Below are 18,682 nucleotides of genomic sequence, written 5' to 3' on the forward strand. Positions count from 1 at the left end.
TATATATATATATATGTATATATATATTCTGGGTGATTTACAAGCATTCAGGGGTTTCAAACGCTGAAATTTACTTTTAAGCGCTTAAAAGTTTGTGACTGTGTTTGTAGACCTTTAAAGGGCATCTTTAGATAAATTCCGAGTTGTGTAGTTGTCAACATGAGATTTCAAGCTTTGAATGAATAATTTTAAATATATAAAATTGGACATTAATACTGTTGAGCTGGCTTGTTTCTGGTCCGTATTGAGTACTTGTAAATATTTTAGCTGATGCTTTTAGCTAATTGTTTTGCTATTCTTACATCAGCTTTTTCTAATAACAATTAGAAAAGTTGTCTTTTTTATTTTAATTTATTAGCCACTTTTAGCTAATTTACGCTGCTTTTCTACCTTGTGCTATTTAAAATGTGTATCAACTGCTTTTACTTACTTTGCCGTTCATATGTTCTCTGGGCTTCTTTTAGCTAGCTGTTAGCCACTTCTAGCTACTAGTTCAATTATCATCTCACATTGATTTTAGTTTGCTAAGTACTGGTCCATAATATTTTTGAGCATTTGTTTATAGAATTTCAAATGTTTATCTTTATCCCGTATAAGTGTCTTCATTCCTTTTAGGTACTTGAACTTTTAAGTAACTCTTTAAAACTCCCTGGCTACTTTGCTAACTACTCTGGTATCTGTGTGTCATAGCCATTTGAGCCTGTATTGTACAGTCAACTAATAGTAGTCGGTTTCATAAGATCAAGACAATTTTCTGTATACAGGAAACATAATGAAAAAATGAATAATGTGTTTACAGATTGAACCTATGGATACAGAGAGCATCCTCACCCTGTCAGGCCTGTCTCCTGATGATAACGGCAGGGCAATCGTATGCAGTGCCGAGAACATGGTCGGTCAGACCGAGGCCAGCCTTCAGCTCAATATTCTTTGTAAGGACTTTAACCATGGCGCACATCTCTAGAAATTATATTTGCGTTGCTAAGTTTAATTTGTGTAATTTAATGTGATGAACTTTTAAATGCCTTCTTCGAGATGTTGTTTTTCCACTGGAAGCAGAAGGCTCCTCATTTTGTTATCATTAGTGTCTCTTGGCAAACCTTATTGACTCTCCATATTTCCTGTCCATAACTCTTCCTCCTGTGAAGCTCCTCATGCCTTGCCATACACCTCTGCTTGTTTAGTTCCACCCTCCTCCTCTTTCTCCGTGTTTTCATTTCATCAGTGCTCAGATGTTGTGTGATCAGTCCCCCTTCCCTTCCCATACTTTTTGTCACTTACTCAAAATCCCTCAGATGTTGTTTTACCTATTGGCTTCCCTCCTTGTGTTTATTTCCTATCATCTTGTGATTACTCTTCCTCTACTGTTGCCTCTGTGTCAGTTGCCCCCACCATCCTGACACTCCTGTCTCCAGAGCGGGACCACCACTGGTGCATCCCCTTCACAGTAACGGGGAACCCCAAGCCGGAGCTAAGGTGGTACCACAATAACAAGCCTCTCCAGGAACAGGACTACATCCGCACCATGATCCACGTGACCACAGAGAACCAGCAACACGGCTGCCTGCAGCTGGTCAACCCCACCCACATTCACAACGGAGAGTACAAGCTGGTCGCAGAGAATAAGTATGGCAGGGATGAGAAGAACATCTCTGCCCAGTTTCTCCACCCGCCTAACATCAACCATACGGGTCAGTATTCTGTCTTTTCACACGAGTCCGTTTATTGAAGTCAGCTCGTTTCTGTTTATTATGGCTGCTGACATTCTTTTTTTTTTCTCATTTCTTTTCTTTTCTACAGAAGACATCGAGTATTGTAAGTATCGATTTGGCTTATCCGGACAAATGTTGTACTTGTTAGCATGATGATGATTGAGTGCAAATTTAAAATGAACTCTGATAATGTCCCTGTCCCTTTCCTGCCGTTGCCTGTGCCTTCGCCTTCTGCCCAGACGGTGTGTGTTTCAACTCTCAAATTTGCATGAACCTAACAGTCAGCATTTTGGCACATCACTAGATGTTATTGGTTTAAAATGTTCAGACCCATGTTTTTTTCCAGATCCTACAGACACTCCACCGGATGACAGTGTTGCTGTAAGTGACCCTAATCAGCCCGCTCCATCTAAAGCAGTGGTACCTACCTCTTCTTGTAAACCCTTAAAATACACAATATTTTCTTGTTTATTTCAATTCTTTTTTTAAAAAAGCAGCTCCTGTTATCGCCTCATGACTCCATCTTAGTTTTTTCCTTCCTAGGTGTATGTAGTTGTGGGAATTGCTGGCGTTGCCCTGATCGGTTGTGTTCTGATGATGATCATACTGAAATACGGAAGAAACTCCAAGTTTGGCATTAAAGGTGCAAACATTTTCTAAAAAAACAACTAAGCTGATAATTCAAGATATACATTTGTGCTTCCTTACCCTGAGTTAAACGATATCACGTGTGTTTGCTAGAAGTGAAGCTACAACCGGCAGTTTATCCTGGAAACCCTGGCCATCACTGCAAATAAATATCACGCAAACGTTATCCTCAGCTCCAGGTCGCAGACAGTCCACTCCAGGCTGCTTGGAGTTGAACTATCCCTGAAATACAAGATACCCCATATTGGTCACCCTGACATTTGCTAAAACACAGAAACAGCTTTTCAATATGTCAGTGGCACAATACATCTTTTATCCGAATATATGTGTATAGAAAGATACCTTAAAGGTCCCTTTAAAACATATAATAGATACTAGAACACAAGTTTTAACATCACGTGCTTCCCTCTGAAATGCAGTTAGGTCTACAACTATTTGGACAATGGTAGTTTTTTGAGCGCGGTTTGTATGTAAACCACCACATTGGACTAAATCAAACATTATGTGATTGAAGTGTAACATCTCACCTGTAATCCAACGCCTTCTAATAAAGCATTAAAGTATAGAGTCTCCAGTTTTCAGAAGCTCAAAATGAACTGAACAAACTAAGATCATTTTAACTATAAGGATTGTTTTTAATGCTTTGTAGTCAGACTGCCTGAAGTCTAGAACCCATGGATGTAACCAAATCCTGTGCTTCCTCCCTTGTGATGCTCCGCCGGGCCTTTAATGCAGCCACTTTCAGTTGCTGCTTGTTTGAGGGTCTCTCTGCGTTCAGATTTGTCTTCAGTAACTAGAAAGCGTGCTCTATTGGGTTGAGATCAGATGACTCACTCAGCCATTATAGGATATCTGATTTCTTTGCCTTGAGAAACTCTTAGGTTTCTTTTGCACTATCCTTTAGGTCATTATCCATTTGCACTTTGCACTTTATCAGTTTTGCAGCATTTGTCTGAATCTGAGCAGAGAGTACAGCCCTGTAAACATCACAATTCATCCTGCTGCCTCTATCAGCAGTCTCATCATGACTAAACACCAGTGAGTCAGTTATACTGGTGGCCATACTTGCCCATGCTATAGCGTTATCTGTACTGTGTTTGATAGAAAAAGCAGTATGCTTTGACTCATAGTTCTGGTACAAGTTAATCTTGGTTCCATGTATCCAAAACTTTTTTCCCAGAAGTTTTTATTTTAGATGTTTTCTAGCAAAGTTTAATTTGCCCTTCCTGTTCTTGAATGTAACCAGTGGTTTGCACCTTGTTGTAAAACCACTGTATTTCCATTCATGAAGCCTTCTCTTGAGGGTAAATTTTTTCCAAACCACCCCAAGAGTGTTTTTTGACTTGTTAGTCATTGTGAAGGAGATTTTTAACAAAGGAAATAACTTTGAAACAATCCACTTTAGTCATCTTCCGTGGTCTTTCAGGGCTTTTTGGTGTTGCTGGCCAGTCAATTCCTTCCTTTTAAGAATGCACCAGATTGTTGAGATGGCTAATGATAGCCTCTTTTGCTTGAATAGACATCTGTTGGGACTTCATATTCAGAGTTCTAGGGAACAGCTACTAAATGCATCCACTCCAGATGTTTTATCTCCTTCATTTATCACAAAATAATAATAAGGGAACAGACATCAAATGCCTATGAAACTGCTTATAACTCAATTGTCCAATTACTTTTGAGCCGCTGAAACTGGGAGGACTATCTGTAATTCTGTAATTCCTGAAATAGACTTTAGCTAAACAGTTAAAGTGATGCTTTAAAAAAAAAAACAACCCATTGAATTAAAGCTGAAAGTCTGCACTTTAATCACATAGCAATTATTTGATTTCCACTCTGGTGCTGTACAGAGGCAAAATTATTTTTTAAAGTGTCATCATCCGACTACTTGTGGACCAAATGATATAACCAAATAAACGATTATGCAGGCAAGAAAAACATTTTAATTCAATTCTGTCACCTAATGCCAGTTAAGACATGCAACTAAAATCTTGCATGTCTTAACCGTAATCATCCTAACCCTCCCAGTCTCCCTCCATATACTGACTGCAAGCTCTTTTTTCATGTATGTATTTATTTATATCATTTCCTTACTACCATTAGCTCTGATCACCTGTTATGGCATGATAATATTCTTTCATGTAGTCAGTTTTCTCTCATCATAATCAAGCAGAGTTGCTATACCAGATTTCAGATTTGAATAATTTGTCAGATTTCGTGTGTTTGTTCTAGTACACTTTGTTTTGTTTTTTGCTTTTACATTTGTTGAATTTCCTTTTCCTCGTTTGTTTATTATTTTTTGTACTTATCACCACTAAAATGATGTTACAGCTGGCAGCTAACTATCCAGTAAAATCTGGTGCCATGCAGCCACAGTTTCCAGTCTTTGTGCTAAGCAGCATGGTGCATAATCTAAAACACTTAAAAAAAATTCTAACTATTTAGTATGACTTTTTTCAGCAATTTCAACATCTTGTTAATATTCATAACTGATGCATAAACAGCTCATGAACCTTCAATAACAGTGTATAACACACACACTGAAGCCATTCAGTGTGTTATTAAGCATTATAAGCATTTGTTCTCACTTAATGTTAATGAAACATTAGAATGTCCTAATATCTCCTTACACCTATATCATAAAATATGAATCTAGTTATTATGTATCTTTGGTAAATGACATCTCAGGGGTTTAAAAGTAAGCAGTAGCGTTGGCCCTGTGCTGTTCCTACTGTGTGAATATGGAAATTACCACAGGAATTAGTGAGCTCTGCTTTGGCCTGAGCTCATCCTTTTACATTGTTCAGTAAACCTGCCTATAATGTGTAATCTGACATACTTCATATAACCTGTGATCCCTCTGTCAATCTTTTTTCACCCTGCAACTCTGCTTTTACTCCCCTTCCTTTATAGCTAACAGCTTTACTCTTCTTCGTCTTCTTCTTTGCGCTGTCTTTCTCTTCTCCTCCTTCTCCACATCCTCTGTGGCTCTCTAGGCTCCTCCTCAGTTATCAGTAATGACGATGATTCTGCCAGCCCTCTCCATCACGTCTCCAATGGCAACAACACCCCGTCATCCTCAGAGATGGGTCCAGACGCAGTGATCATTGGAATGACAAAGATTCCTGTCATCGAGAACCCCCAGTACTTCCGTAACTCCGGCAGCATGCTGAAATCCAACACGTGTGAGTTACTGCCTCGTTCGACAAATGCCGGGTAACCTGGGCCTTTTCTGATAAATCCATGCAGGGATCGCTGCTAGGCGCCATATTTATTTTTGGCATCCTACTGCACTGTGATAGTGACTCCAGTCCCTTAGACCGGCTGGATAGTTGGACCACAGGAGATGTGCAGAAACACAAGCTCTGACAAAGGGCTTAACTCAGCAGTTTTATATTTTATACTTTATGAATCTACACAAAGTATTGAATTGTAAAAACAGATAGTTTAGATAAGTATTTAAGTCCTTTTTTAACTTATGCAATTTGCTAAATATATGTTTTCTGTCATGTTAATTTAAATATCTTTCAGTTTTTGAATTGTCATCACATAAATGATGCAGTCTGAAGACGCGTGCTTGTTTGTTGTGAGATTAGTGAAGACAAATGTTCTGTATGCACCAAAAATGTCCACTTAAATTCCCAATGTGCACATAACCTTGAGGGTAATTTGACTTCTTCTGCATTAAAGTTGTCCAGCACATCAAGCGACACAACATTGTGCTGAAGCGGGAGCTGGGAGAAGGAGCCTTTGGGAAGGTCTTTCTCGCTGAATGCTACAACCTGACACCAGACCAGGAGAAGATCCACGTGGCAGTCAAGGTACAGATCAAACGATCAATGAACTTGACAGTCAGTCAGTAAATCCTAGTGATTAGATGTACGTTCCTGCAGATAATGCTTCTCACCGTTTGCCTCTCGTCTTTGTCCCTGTCTTGTTTCAGACACTGAAAGAGGCCAGCGAGAGTGGCAGAGCAGACTTCTACAGAGAGGCTGAGCTCCTCACCAACCTGCAGCACGAGCACATCGTCACCTTTTACGGAGTGTGCGTAGAGAGTGACCCACTAATCATGGTGTTTGAATATATGAAACACGGGGACCTCAACAAGTTCCTCAGGTAAGCTTCTTTAGATCCTCTATTGGTATCTGTTACTAATCAGTTACTTGTGGTACCTCTCATGCAGATCAGTGAATGTCAAATGGTTTGCGTAAGGACTGACAGGCTGATAACAACGTAACACAAATGTAGTGAAAAGAAATAATTAAAAATAACACGTGCTAAAAACAAAAAACAAATATTGTATAATACAAAAGGAATAAAAGCAAATCAATAAAGTGCACATTGCTAGGACTGGGTTAGATCCCCTTTCTGTTGTTTCTCACTGTTGCTTCTCAGCCTTGGCTGTGGAGGAGGTAGAGCTGGTTATATACCAATGTAAAAGTCACAGGTACAATCCCCAGCTACTCCAATCTGTATGTGAAAGTTTCCTTGGGCAAGATAATGGTCCCTGAGTTTTTCTCTATGCATTTGTGTGTGAAAATTTTAGACAAGGTGCTTGTTTGAATGTGTGTGATTGGGTGAATGAAGAGTTAGAGTAGAACGTGCTGTGTAAGAACAGGTCATTTACCGTCAGAACTGCCTCAATCCTTCATGGCACAGGTTCATCAAGGTGCTGGAAACATTTTCAGGGATTTCTGTCCATATTGACATGATAGCATCACAAAGTTGCTGCAGATCCATGATGCATGATGGAATCAGATCTGGTGACTGTGAAGGCCATTTGAGTAGGCTTACATGAACTCTTTGTTCTGTTCAAGACGTCAGTTTGAGATGATTTGAGCTTTATGATATGGCACATTAACCTGCTAAATGCAGCCAACAGAAGATGGGTACACTGTGGTCATGAAGGGATGGAGGTAGGCTGTGGCATTTAAATTATAAATAAATTGATACCGAAGAGTCCATGTGTGTCTAGAAAACATTCACCACACTACTCCATCGCCATCAGTGGCTTGAACTGCTGGTATAAAAGCAGGATGAATCAAAGCTTTACATGTTGTTTACACCAAATTCAGACCCTACCATTTGGAATTGGATTCATCAGACCAGGCAACGCTTTAATTTTGGGTGAGCCCACATGAAGCATTAGTTTCCTGTTCTTATCTGACAGGAGTGGCACCCAATGTGGTCTTCTGCTGCTGTAGTCCAATAACTTCAGAATTACACTTATTGAGATGCTCTTCTGTGTACTTTGGTTATATCGTCTACGACTGGCTGATTAAGTATTTACATTAACAAGCGGCTGTATATGCTTTATGGAAATAATAAAGTTACTGGGGACTAGAAATCAAAAGGAATAAAGTAACATGAAAACGAAATAAACATACAGGTAAGAGAGAATTATTTGAAACTGTTACAATAGGTCTAGGCTGCTGATGGCATCCTAGACCTATTGTAACAGTTTCAAATAATTCTCTCTTACCTGTATGTTTATTTTGTAGCTTCTAACTTTGATAAATATGTTTTTTTAAATCAAATGTAACAAAAAAAGCAGTAATGTCAATTTTACGTCTTCATTGTCTAGTCCGGTCAATGTTATAACACACGCTGTGGGATTGTACTGAATTTACTGAGTACGAGTGTGAGACTAATCACTATATCAGTGATCAATAAAATAATCACTTTCTTGAATATTTTTTCCCAAAATGCAAGAGAATACTGAGACTCTCTATTACAGTATATTTTCACAGACCAAGGTAATGCACTACTTGTGCTATTTGCAGTCTACAGTCTAGAACCCAAAGAAAAATACAGCTAATAGAAACATCACATTATGATCAAGACTGGGAGGCTAGAACAAATTTTGTATTGTAAATTTTTTTGTATTCTTTTACTTGGTGAGAAAAATGTTAAATAATTTCAGGTTAATGTTTTGTTAATTAGTTAGTTGATTGCTAATATCACATTCATGTATTACAGTAGTGACAGAATAGTTCATGCTGCTGCATTATTTTCTAAACTATGCAACGGTTACTGGGTGCAGGTCCCACGGTCCCGATGCAGTGCTCATGGCAGACGGTCAACACAGCATCCTGGTGGAGCTCACTCAGTCCCAGATGCTGCACATTGCCCAACAGATTGCTGCTGGCATGGTCTACCTGGCCTCCCAGCACTTTGTCCACAGAGACTTGGCAACAAGGAACTGCCTGGTAGGAGAAAACCTGCTGGTCAAGATAGGAGACTTTGGCATGTCCAGAGATGTTTACAGCTCAGACTACTACAGAGTAAGGATTTTAGATATTTTCCCCTTTCTTCCCTTACTTCACTTCGCCTCATTATACACAAAAAATGTGGAACTGATCAAATTTAATTCCAGGTTTGCTCTTAAAAAACTGTGCAGCTGCAAGAATGACGATCATTGTATCTTTTTTTATTGCAGTTTAAATGTATAAAAAACAATGGAGGTCAAAGAAACCAAACTATCATGTTAATAATAACACTGAGTTGATACATGTATTTTATTCCTTCACTGTGTCTCACATGCCAGCGTGAATCCCACAGTGCCCTCTGCTGCCCAAAGTGAAGTCAGAAATGTGAAGACTCTTACTGTAAATCAATTCCAAGATGCATTTTCCTGCATCTAATAAGATCCCCTTTAAGAGGGGTTCCCACCAAATCCCGTTATCAAACACATTAGCAAAGCGAACGGCACCAGGATCCTGTTTCACTTGCTTACTTTGGAAGTCAGAAGTCAGTCCCGTTACACATGCACTTATAGCAAGTGTTACCTTCAATCACACTAATTATTTTCACATGAGTGAAGACACAGACATGAGTGAAACCTTTGATAGTTTACTAGAATTTTATATTTGTGCCCCACAGTTGGATTGGTGGTTGACAGACTGCATTAAAACAGATTAAAAACAATGGAAAAGGATGTCTGCGTGGTTCACCAAATTAATCTCCCAATGCCACATAAATTAGCCAAATAAGCTAACAGAAACAAATCATCAAATTGTCACATGTAACCAGACACTTAATCCAGCAATACATATTTGTAGTACTGGGTTGTACTTCCTTTTACCTTTAGAACTGCCTTCCTTCTTCCCTCGTCCTTCTTTTTAGGTAGAAGGATTAGTCACATGATTTTATATATATATATATATATATATATATATAGACCTACTAGCAAATCCTGATCATTTTGCTTATATGCTTCACTTGAGCAAGCTAGACCTGGATGTGCACCAGAAAATGGGTGAATGAACGACATGTCTCAAAAGTGGTGCTACTTAATTTAGGGTTCAAATATTTATTTGGGGTTATTTAAGGTTTGTGTAAGTTAATATTGCAGTGAGGATTTGCCGGATAATCTTTGTTAATTTGACACAAAGAATCGTTTTCATCATCATAAATAGCGGACAAGAAAAAAAATCATACACATTAACCTTAACCCGTGATGCCTAGCGCATCATATGTGATGCATGAGTTTTGGGGAGCTTTTGAGACTTGTATATCATCAGTGTGATGATTACAAATTAAACACATACATGTAAATTAGTATTTAAATGAATTTTTTAATAAAGTTGTTAGAAGGTTCAATAAACATTAAACATGTTCTGGTTTCATGGTTCAGGCTTTAAAGGGGTTTAAGACCTGTGTTGGCTTTTTAAGCTATCAGACATCAGTGTTTTTTAAGCACTTTTTATGATTTCATATATATTGTGAACATTTTAACCTTCCTGAATTTAGGATTTATTGCAGGGCTGTTCTTGCAGAATGATTGGTTGCAGCTTGGTGTTTCTAGTAAACATGATCATGTATTATAAATGGATTACAACAAACTATTGTACCATAGCAAGACTACAAAGTCTACAACGATGTGTTTTTTTCGCGATCACTGACATCTATTGACAGTCCCCCATTATTATAACAACAGTAAACAACAATAAAGTCAGCATGTTCAGCAGCTTTGAACTCTTTAGCAGATCTTGCAGTGTTGGTTTCTCATGAATGCTGTTGTGTCGTTTTTTGTGCAGGTGGGCGGTCATACGATGCTGCCCATCCGCTGGATGCCCCCGGAGAGCATCATGTACCGGCGGTTCACCACAGAGAGTGACGTGTGGAGCCTCGGCGTGGTGCTGTGGGAGATCTTCACCTACGGCAAGCAGCCATGGTACCAGCTCTCTAACAATGAGGTCAGACAGCGTTTCAACCTAACCCTACACTTCACATTCATTGGTCTCCATGTAAGCACTGTGGCAGAAAAAGTCAGAGACTGTGAATAAATGTTAGTGTCAGCATATTTTTATTCCTATTCTAGCACAATGCCTACCTAATCAATTATTTCAAGACTTAAGAATTACTTGGTGGACTAAAAGAAGTATTCCATTAATGAAAGTAATCTGAGCTGTGTAAGAATTCATTCATAGCATGCTTCTCATAACTTTTGATGGCAGAGTGCCAGTGCGGAGCCTGTATAGTGGTGAAGACCAATAAACAAAATCATTCCAAAACTAGTCATTTATTTATTAAACAGTAAGCTGACTGAAAGCTTCTTTAGCACCACAAGCGAAGCATTAACTTCCTGACCCACACGTCTTAGAAGCCCAGACTGACATTATGGTCTAGTAATTTAATGAATGTAGGCTGTAGTCGTGCACCTTAATTCCCATCATCCCTCTGGTGGACTCAATGGTCTGTCTGGAGTTCGCTTGGTTTTGCTGCTGGCAGGCAGGGTGTGGAACCAGAATGCAGGACTCAGCAGACAGATATAAAACTCAATATCACAGCTTTATTGCTGGTAAAAAGGCAAGAAAAACAGAAGCCATATACAAAAACTAAGCTGACCGGGAACACACAGACAGAGGCTGTAAACATCACAAGAGAGGACACGATGAAGAACAGAGGGAGAGGGTAGACAATATATACACAGGAGGGTGGTTAAAGGAAGTAGAGGAGAGGGAGTAGATGGGAACACAGTTTAACATAATCAAAGCAAACAAGACAAAGGAAGCAAAACTTAACGTCAGGCACACAAGATAGTGGACTCAAAATAAAACAGGAAGTAACACATGCACTGAGACTTGACACTGGGATAAACAGACAAGGAGGCATGACAGACTGGCGAGACAAAAGGACAAAAAACACAGAGAGATGGACACGAGAACAGAAAGGGAAAAAACACAGGGACCAGGACGACAAATGTATTAACTAGACAAGACAGGGAACACAGACAGCCATGAAGACAGAGAGACCAAAAAGACATGAGGACCTGACTGGGTAGAGCGAAGGTAAACGAACACAGAGACAAAGGACACAGACTGGAAACCAAAGGGCAATTAACATCCTAAAACTAGATTTTAAGAACTCAGAGGAACTAGAAAATAACATCCTCGGGAACTAGAACGTATTTTATCTTATGCTTTAAAAGAAATAAATATGGAGTCCAGAACAAAACTCAAAATACTGGGACAAAGAGACAGATTGATATAAGTCCATTTAAGCGATGGTGGTTTATTTTGAATCATCAGTGAGGCGTCTGTTACATTTCCTCACATTATATTTATTTTAAAATGGATACATCAGCAAATAACAACTGTGCACAGCTGTAATTTAGCAGGATTTGAACTGTGTTTGATAGAAATATACAGCACAGTTTCTTTTACTTTATTCAGTCGGGCTGCACATTGCTAAAAACACGAGGGCCACAGTGGCACACTTTGATAACCCTTAACTGATATAACCTTGCTTTAACACAGTTTACAGGTCATGATGAATAACACTGATGATATAAAAACACTGTAAAACAGTATGACTGAAAACAGTCCTGCCTCTAGAGGAGTTGTATCAAAGCATGTCGTGTGACAACCAAATTCAAAATTCAGAGCTCTTCTTTGGATGTTGGCTACCTTTTGTTCTGTTCTCTGTCAAGCTGACCCCACACTGCTTGAATAACGTTGAGGTCCGGCACTGTGGAGGCCAGTCCATGACTGATGTGTGCTTTTCTATCCAAGTATGCTTTTACTGCATTGGTAGTGTTTTGGGGATCAATAGCATGCTGAAAAATGAAGATGTTGACAATCAAACTCTTTCCAGGTCTTCACTAGATTTTCTTTTCCTATTTTTTAAGGACACAACTTTGAAATACTTTTTATCTGCTGTAGATAGTTTGTTAGGAGTGACACTTTATCTTCTGCCCTCCAATTGTCCAATTTCTTAAGAACACACTGCTCACAACACCTTTTAAAAAATTACGAGAAACTCTGGCTCCAAACTGGAAGAAATGATGACAGACTCCAGACTTCAGTGCAGCACTCTGGTGTCCCATGTCTCAGTTGACATGAACCCTTTTTGAAGTCAGAAGCCCATAACAGCTAACATCTGTATCAGAATATGACACGGCACAGCTAGCTGCATAATAGGAAATGACTAATGAAATCTTACTGAAGGTTGGCAACCCTTTACTGTTGAACATTTTGGTTTTAAAATCCTCAGAACTTCATGGAAGCGCAGAACAAAGATGCTTAAGATGGAAGCGCAGAACAAAGATGCTTAAGATACTGTGCACTATTCCGGTAAACAGAATAGTTTCCTTTCAGATGGGGGAAATTAATATCATGTGTTAAGAAATAAAACCAAAGAAAAATCTTGATGAATGGCCCGCCCTTGAGATGACATACACTACACTGAATGAGAAAATGTAAAATCATCTTCCTTTTCCGGCACATATTGTGGGAGCTCTCCTAAAATGTAAGTCTTTGGAATTACAAAGACTATTTGCTCATGAACAGCATTCTTTTTTTAAACCTAAATCTTTTTGAAAATGTTCCTGGAAAAGGTGAGCTTAGGGCTTAAACCTCTGTATACAGTCTGTGCTATCCAAACGTCGAGGCCGTCCTTCAATATACTGGATGTGCAATTTGGTTCCCGCACGCTTCCCAGCCGCAGAGATTTTTTTGTATCAAACCACATTATTATGTGACAGTAGACAAATCAGCTTCTTTTTGACAAACCAACCAATGTTTTCCTCCAGGTGATCGAGTGCATCACTCAGGGCCGAGTGCTGCAGCGGCCCCGCACCTGTCCTAAGGAGGTCTACGACCTGATGCTGGGCTGCTGGCAGAGGGAGCCCTACATGAGGCTGAACATCAAGGAGATCCACAGCACGCTCCAGAGCCTGGCCAAAGCCTCGCCCGTATACCTGGACATACTGGGCTGACGCGCCACTGCGTCCGTGTGATGTACTGCGTGTGCATGTGTGCTTCATAATGTGGACAAGTGTTTGTGTGTTTGCACACGACGGGAACTGGGGGGAAGGGGAGGAGGAAGCGGAGGCTGCGCGAGCGCATCTGTGTACAGAAACCCCGGCTGTAAATGTAACTGTAAATGCTCCTGTCCTCATCACACGGAGAAAAAAGCCTTACGGTTTTTGAGTGATTTTTGAGTTGTTGTTTTTTTCTTTGTTTTGTTTTTTGGGGCTTTTTTTTTTTTGCTTTTCTTTTAAATTTGCAGATGTTGTTGAGGCATGCTTCACAAAGTGGAAACCAAAATGCAGAGAGGATCCCGTACCATTAGTGCTCCAAAACATGTGGCGTAGTGTATGTAAAAGGCATAAAAAGAGACCAATAGACAGCTCGCCCTGTCTGCACTCACCGCATCGAATCACTTCCCTCTTGTATTCCATAAGCTGGAAATGAACAAAGGGACGTGCAATGTGTCTCTTTGTGATGGACAGTTTATGGATACAGGCTTGTAGATAGCTAATTTTCTTCTCTCAGCAGTGTCTCACCTATTCTGCTATAACACAAAATAACCTGTTAGTTCACAGCTGAAGCTAAATGTGTCGTACGCCACAGACTATTTTAATATGTAGAGAATTTGCAAGCTGACTGAAATCCATGGCTCACAGATTTCAATCCTGGTCCTCTGAGGCGCTTCCCGACTTCACGTCTTTTCTGTAAATACCTTTTCCTCTTGAAAGAAGGCCATCAGTGTTCAGTGAGACATTTTAAAGGGTGCAGCTCTGTTTTACAAATCTTCCTTTTCGTTCATTCATTTACCTAAAGCACAGAGGATGGGGACCCGGCGGCGCAGGTTGTTTTTTTGTCAACCAGCAATGCCATTTCTGAAATCTCTGGTACGTGACGTGGTTTGGTTTCCATCATGGGAGGTTTTCAGATGTCAGGGGTGCTCTTTTTTTAAATTTAGGTTATGTACCGGGCTTTGTATGGATTAAGAGTGCACTTTGAAGATCGTCATTTTCAATTCCATGTAGTCAGCTATGAGACTGCAGTAAAAGCATTAATTAAGAGTCTGATTGCCCTTAAAATGTCCCAGGGGTGCTTTCATCTCTCCTCACAGCCCCAGCCAGCCATGTGGTGACTGGCTGACAGCTCTTCATCCAGGACGGTGGTGATTTGTACAGGCAGCAAATGGTTTCAGAATGCACTCTTGTATTATATTCAATTGTTTTGTTGTCCTGATATTAAAAAAGAGGCTAAAAGAGCAACCATGGTGCGAGCGTCCAGTGCAAGTTTCATCCTAATCTTTGCATAAAAAACAAAAAAAATCAACAAAAAATCAGCAGGAATCTTTCATGCGGAGGCGTAAAGGCAGTGGGACAATAAGTTCTTTTTGTTAAGTGCAATTTGTAGCATTACTTCAACACTCCAATGCACAACCTTAGCACTGAGCTCCCTCCTTCTCAGTCTCAGCTGTCAGCTGTAAGAGAAAGAAAAGAAAATCCATGATTGCACAGAAAAACCCCAGTTTGTGTGTGTGTGTGTTTGTCCCTATGTTTTTTTCTCACAGCGTTCTTCAATAATAAGTCACCTGTCCGCTGTACATAAGCAGCTCTCCATTCTGTACAGTTCTGATATTTGTCTATATGAATAGTAGGCTATGTTTAATAGTATAATCCGTTTTAAGCAGGTATCATGTCAAAACTGTGTGACAGCTATTGAAGACAACGTGTTATGGGCCACTGGCAATACATACTATATGTAAATACAATTTGATTTGTGCTACATTGTATAATTTCTTTGTGCTTGTTCATAATACCGGTGAAAATACAATCTTCTCCTTTTTGTTTTGTTTTGTGGTTTTTTTTGGCAATTTTTGATCTACAGAGGACTTTAATTGAAAAAAGAAATTGAAAAAAAAAGTTTTTCTCTGAAGAAGAAGAAAAAAAAAAGAAGGAAGATGATCTCCTGTTTCCTCTCCACTGTGATGGGGAGCTCACACAGAGGCTGTCTGAGACGCTGCCTGTCTCGCAGGAGCGACCACAGACTCTAAACATCAGGAACTCTCCTGGCCCGACAGGTGTCCCAGCAGATGTGTGGCCAGTGGCGAGGAGGTCAGAGTTACCTCCTGGCTAACCCCACCACTCTCCCTCTGACTGACTGTAGCCTATTTTGATCCTCTTTCAGATGAATAACTGTGACTTTGCATCATGAATAGTATATTATTTTGAATGTAATCTAGAAGGGTGGGGACATTTTTTGAATGTAATCTATATCGAGGGGGGTGTTAATGATTTTTTTGTAAATATACAGTAAAAGAAGAAAAAAAAGATGACAGTTTTCATTCCTGTGCAGATAACAAAATTTTACTTACTGTGTGAACTTAAGAGAGTGTATATGTATTTGTGTGTGTGTGCGTGTGTGTGTATTTGCACATACATCAGATTGCTAGAGGATGTGTGCCTGTGTGTGTGTGTATGCATCTAAGCGTGTATGCATCTGAGTGTGTGTGTGTGTGTGTATTCTCCTAGCAGATTTAATCCTGCTTTAATCAGACAGTTCTATGAATCAATCCAATGCTTTGTGCATCATGTGAGTAGCTTATCCACAATTAATGGAAATGTTCCTTGTGATACTGTGCATTTAATAAAGGTGGTATGTCTTACAGTACAGTCTCTGCCATTTAGGGTTCTTATAAAGTCTGGAAATTATTTTTAAGGCATTATGGATGTACACAATTACACATTAATACATATTTTGGGAAAACAAAATCTCATCTGTGTGCTACTTATGAGACATCTGTCAGCATCCAGCTAGCTTATCTTTCAGTGATTAGAAGTGAGAACAGTTACTCGTCTGCTTTTCTTTGTATTCTGTCAGAAATATACTGTTGTTAGTGGATACTCATATTTACTGGCAACCTCGTTATGTATGTCTAACTCAAATATCCAGTCACCCAATCACAAGGCAGCAACCCAACGTATTTAGATATGTAAACACAGTGGAAATGAATTGTTGAATGAATGAAAGTTCAAACTGAGCATCAGAAAGAGGAAGAAATGCAACTGAAGGCGGTGCGGTCGGCATGGTTCTTCAGAAACTGCTGATCTGCTTGGTTTTTCCACGCAAACATTTCTATGGTTTACACAGAAAATGTGTAGTGAGCAGCAGGGAGAACTTGCTGATGTCAGAGGTCTGAGGTGAATGCTTTGAGCTGATAGGAAGGCAGAAGTAACACAAATAAGCACTTGTTATAACCAAGGTTTGCAGAAGAGCATCTGTGAACACACAACACGTCAACCCTTGAAGGTGATGGACTAGAGCAACAGAAGATCACACCGAGTGCTACTCCTACAGAAAAATACGTTTAAATTAAGACAGACACACCAAAAACGTTGGTCTGATGAGTCTCGATTTCTGCTGTAACATTTGGGTGGTAGGGCCAGAAGTTGATGTAAACAAAATAAAAGCTTGGTTCTATGTTGACTTGTATCAATATCTGACAGTTGGTGGTAGTGGTGTAATATTTTCTTGGGAGACTTTGGGACCCTTAGTATCAACTGAGCACTGTTTAGATGCCACAGCCTACCTGTTGCTGACCATGTCCATCCCTTTATGACCATAGAAGATGCTGATGTCCACTCTGAAGCACAATAACAAAACAGAGGTTATCATTAGAAAATAACAGTCAGCAAGCACTGTCAAGTGAAAAACAAATTGAAAATCTTTCTCTTTTTTGACCACCTTTGTTTACGCAATGAAACGGGAACTTCATATTTTTATTCTAAAAGATTCATTCATTCCTTTTGAAACATGAATTAAAGGCTGTGTGTTACAGCCTTTTGCTGCATGCATAAGCCGTTTTGGGAAATGCATCTCTGGTGGTAATAACTTCAAAAAATGTTGCAAGTAATGTGCCAGAGCATTGCAGAAAAACTGCAAACCTCCCAGCTCTGCCAGGGATCTTTGATCAAGAAGTGGACTGATGGAGATTTGCATCATATGACCTAAACCCCAGCATAGTTAGTTTGGGATGCAGAATGAAGGAAAAGCAGCCATCAAGTGCACAGCGTACGTAGGAATTATAAGGTCACCACCTGACTGAGAGACTAAAGAGTGTGCAAAGCTGTCTGTATTTTTGTAGATGAGTGGAGGCTTCTTTGGACTCCGGCTGTACTTATGTAACCCCCACAGCACCATTTGGCAGAACATCCAACTAAAGAGCCGACTTCAAAGAGATTCATCATGTCCTTCAAGGCACCTCCCCAGTCAGTCACTACTTAATATTCCAGGTATCTTCCCTAATCGCTGACCCATCAGGATAAACCTAACGCTGCCTCCTGAAGTGTAATATTTAACCTGTCGCTTTTGGTGGCGTGACACTCTAAAAAGAAGCAGCAGTGCAACATGTGTGGTGAAAAGTATCCCATGGGCACCATTTGTTTCTAACAATAACTGCTGAGGAGTGACGAGGACAGCTGGCCTTGGAGGGCCTCACACACACATGCACAAGAACAGCATTTTTTTATAATGTCATGTGGTTGTGTTAGAAGCCTACCTTGGCACACTGTGGATGTGGTCCACACCTTTAGGTCCCTACATCCATCAAATCCAACGACACCCTCTTCAAGGAAGAGGATATATAAAATTCCTCAGTCACCTGATTAACTGAATTAAGCGAAGTGCTAATCAGCTGATTAAAGCTTAATAACTTTTTATAGCTTAATGAATTATGGACAAACTCTGCTTTAGCTTTCATACCACATTTTTGTATTGTATATTAATGGTAGCCCCTTTTTTTAGGAACCTTACACTATCAATACAGATAATTTTAGTCAAATAGAACTTGTCCTAATCAAAAACTATTAATTTCATTACAACTGCGTTATACACGTTATGCACTTACAGTTGGCAGATACATCCAGACTAATGTTAAGGTTAAATCAGTGGTTATTTAGGATTTATTAAAGCTCAATCAGACAGGTATCTCATTAGTAAAAAGTGATTGGAGAGCTGCTAACGTTCCCATCCCGGGACTTTAGGTTTTTTCTGAAATAATAAGACAAGCTGCAAAAGGCATAG

The 18,682-nt window shown here is 39.6% G+C and overlaps 1 protein-coding gene across 4 annotated transcripts in view; it reads left to right on the forward strand.

Annotated features, from left to right (window-relative positions):
* ntrk2b (neurotrophic tyrosine kinase, receptor, type 2b) overlaps positions 1 to 13,656 on the forward strand; it is an 18,697-nt gene extending 5,041 nt beyond the window's left edge. Inside the window, exons 7-18 of one of the 4 annotated variants that reach the window (XM_005720303.1) lie at positions 800 to 932; positions 1,383 to 1,691; positions 1,801 to 1,815; positions 1,952 to 1,954; positions 2,041 to 2,132; positions 2,256 to 2,355; positions 5,354 to 5,542; positions 6,048 to 6,178; positions 6,301 to 6,473; positions 8,401 to 8,641; positions 10,397 to 10,555; positions 13,393 to 13,656. In XM_005720303.1, coding sequence (XP_005720360.1) covers positions 800 to 932; positions 1,383 to 1,691; positions 1,801 to 1,815; positions 1,952 to 1,954; positions 2,041 to 2,132; positions 2,256 to 2,355; positions 5,354 to 5,542; positions 6,048 to 6,178; positions 6,301 to 6,473; positions 8,401 to 8,641; positions 10,397 to 10,555; positions 13,393 to 13,578 — 1,731 coding nt within the window. In that variant the 3' untranslated portion in view covers positions 13,579 to 13,656. The remainder of the gene's footprint in view (positions 1 to 799; positions 933 to 1,382; positions 1,692 to 1,800; positions 1,816 to 1,951; positions 1,955 to 2,040; positions 2,133 to 2,255; positions 2,356 to 5,353; positions 5,543 to 6,047; positions 6,179 to 6,300; positions 6,474 to 8,400; positions 8,642 to 10,396; positions 10,556 to 13,392) is intronic. The other 3 variants (XM_013908975.1, XM_013908974.1, XM_013908981.1) reach the window with 3 other exon arrangements.
* Positions 13,657 to 18,682: the final 5,026 nt, after the last annotated feature.

The sequence above is a fragment of the Pundamilia nyererei genome, unplaced genomic scaffold (assembly GCF_000239375.1).
Source record: "Pundamilia nyererei isolate P.nyererei 1_Seehausen unplaced genomic scaffold, PunNye1.0 scaffold00002, whole genome shotgun sequence".
NCBI classification, from domain to species: Eukaryota; Metazoa; Chordata; class Actinopteri; order Cichliformes; family Cichlidae; genus Pundamilia; species Pundamilia nyererei.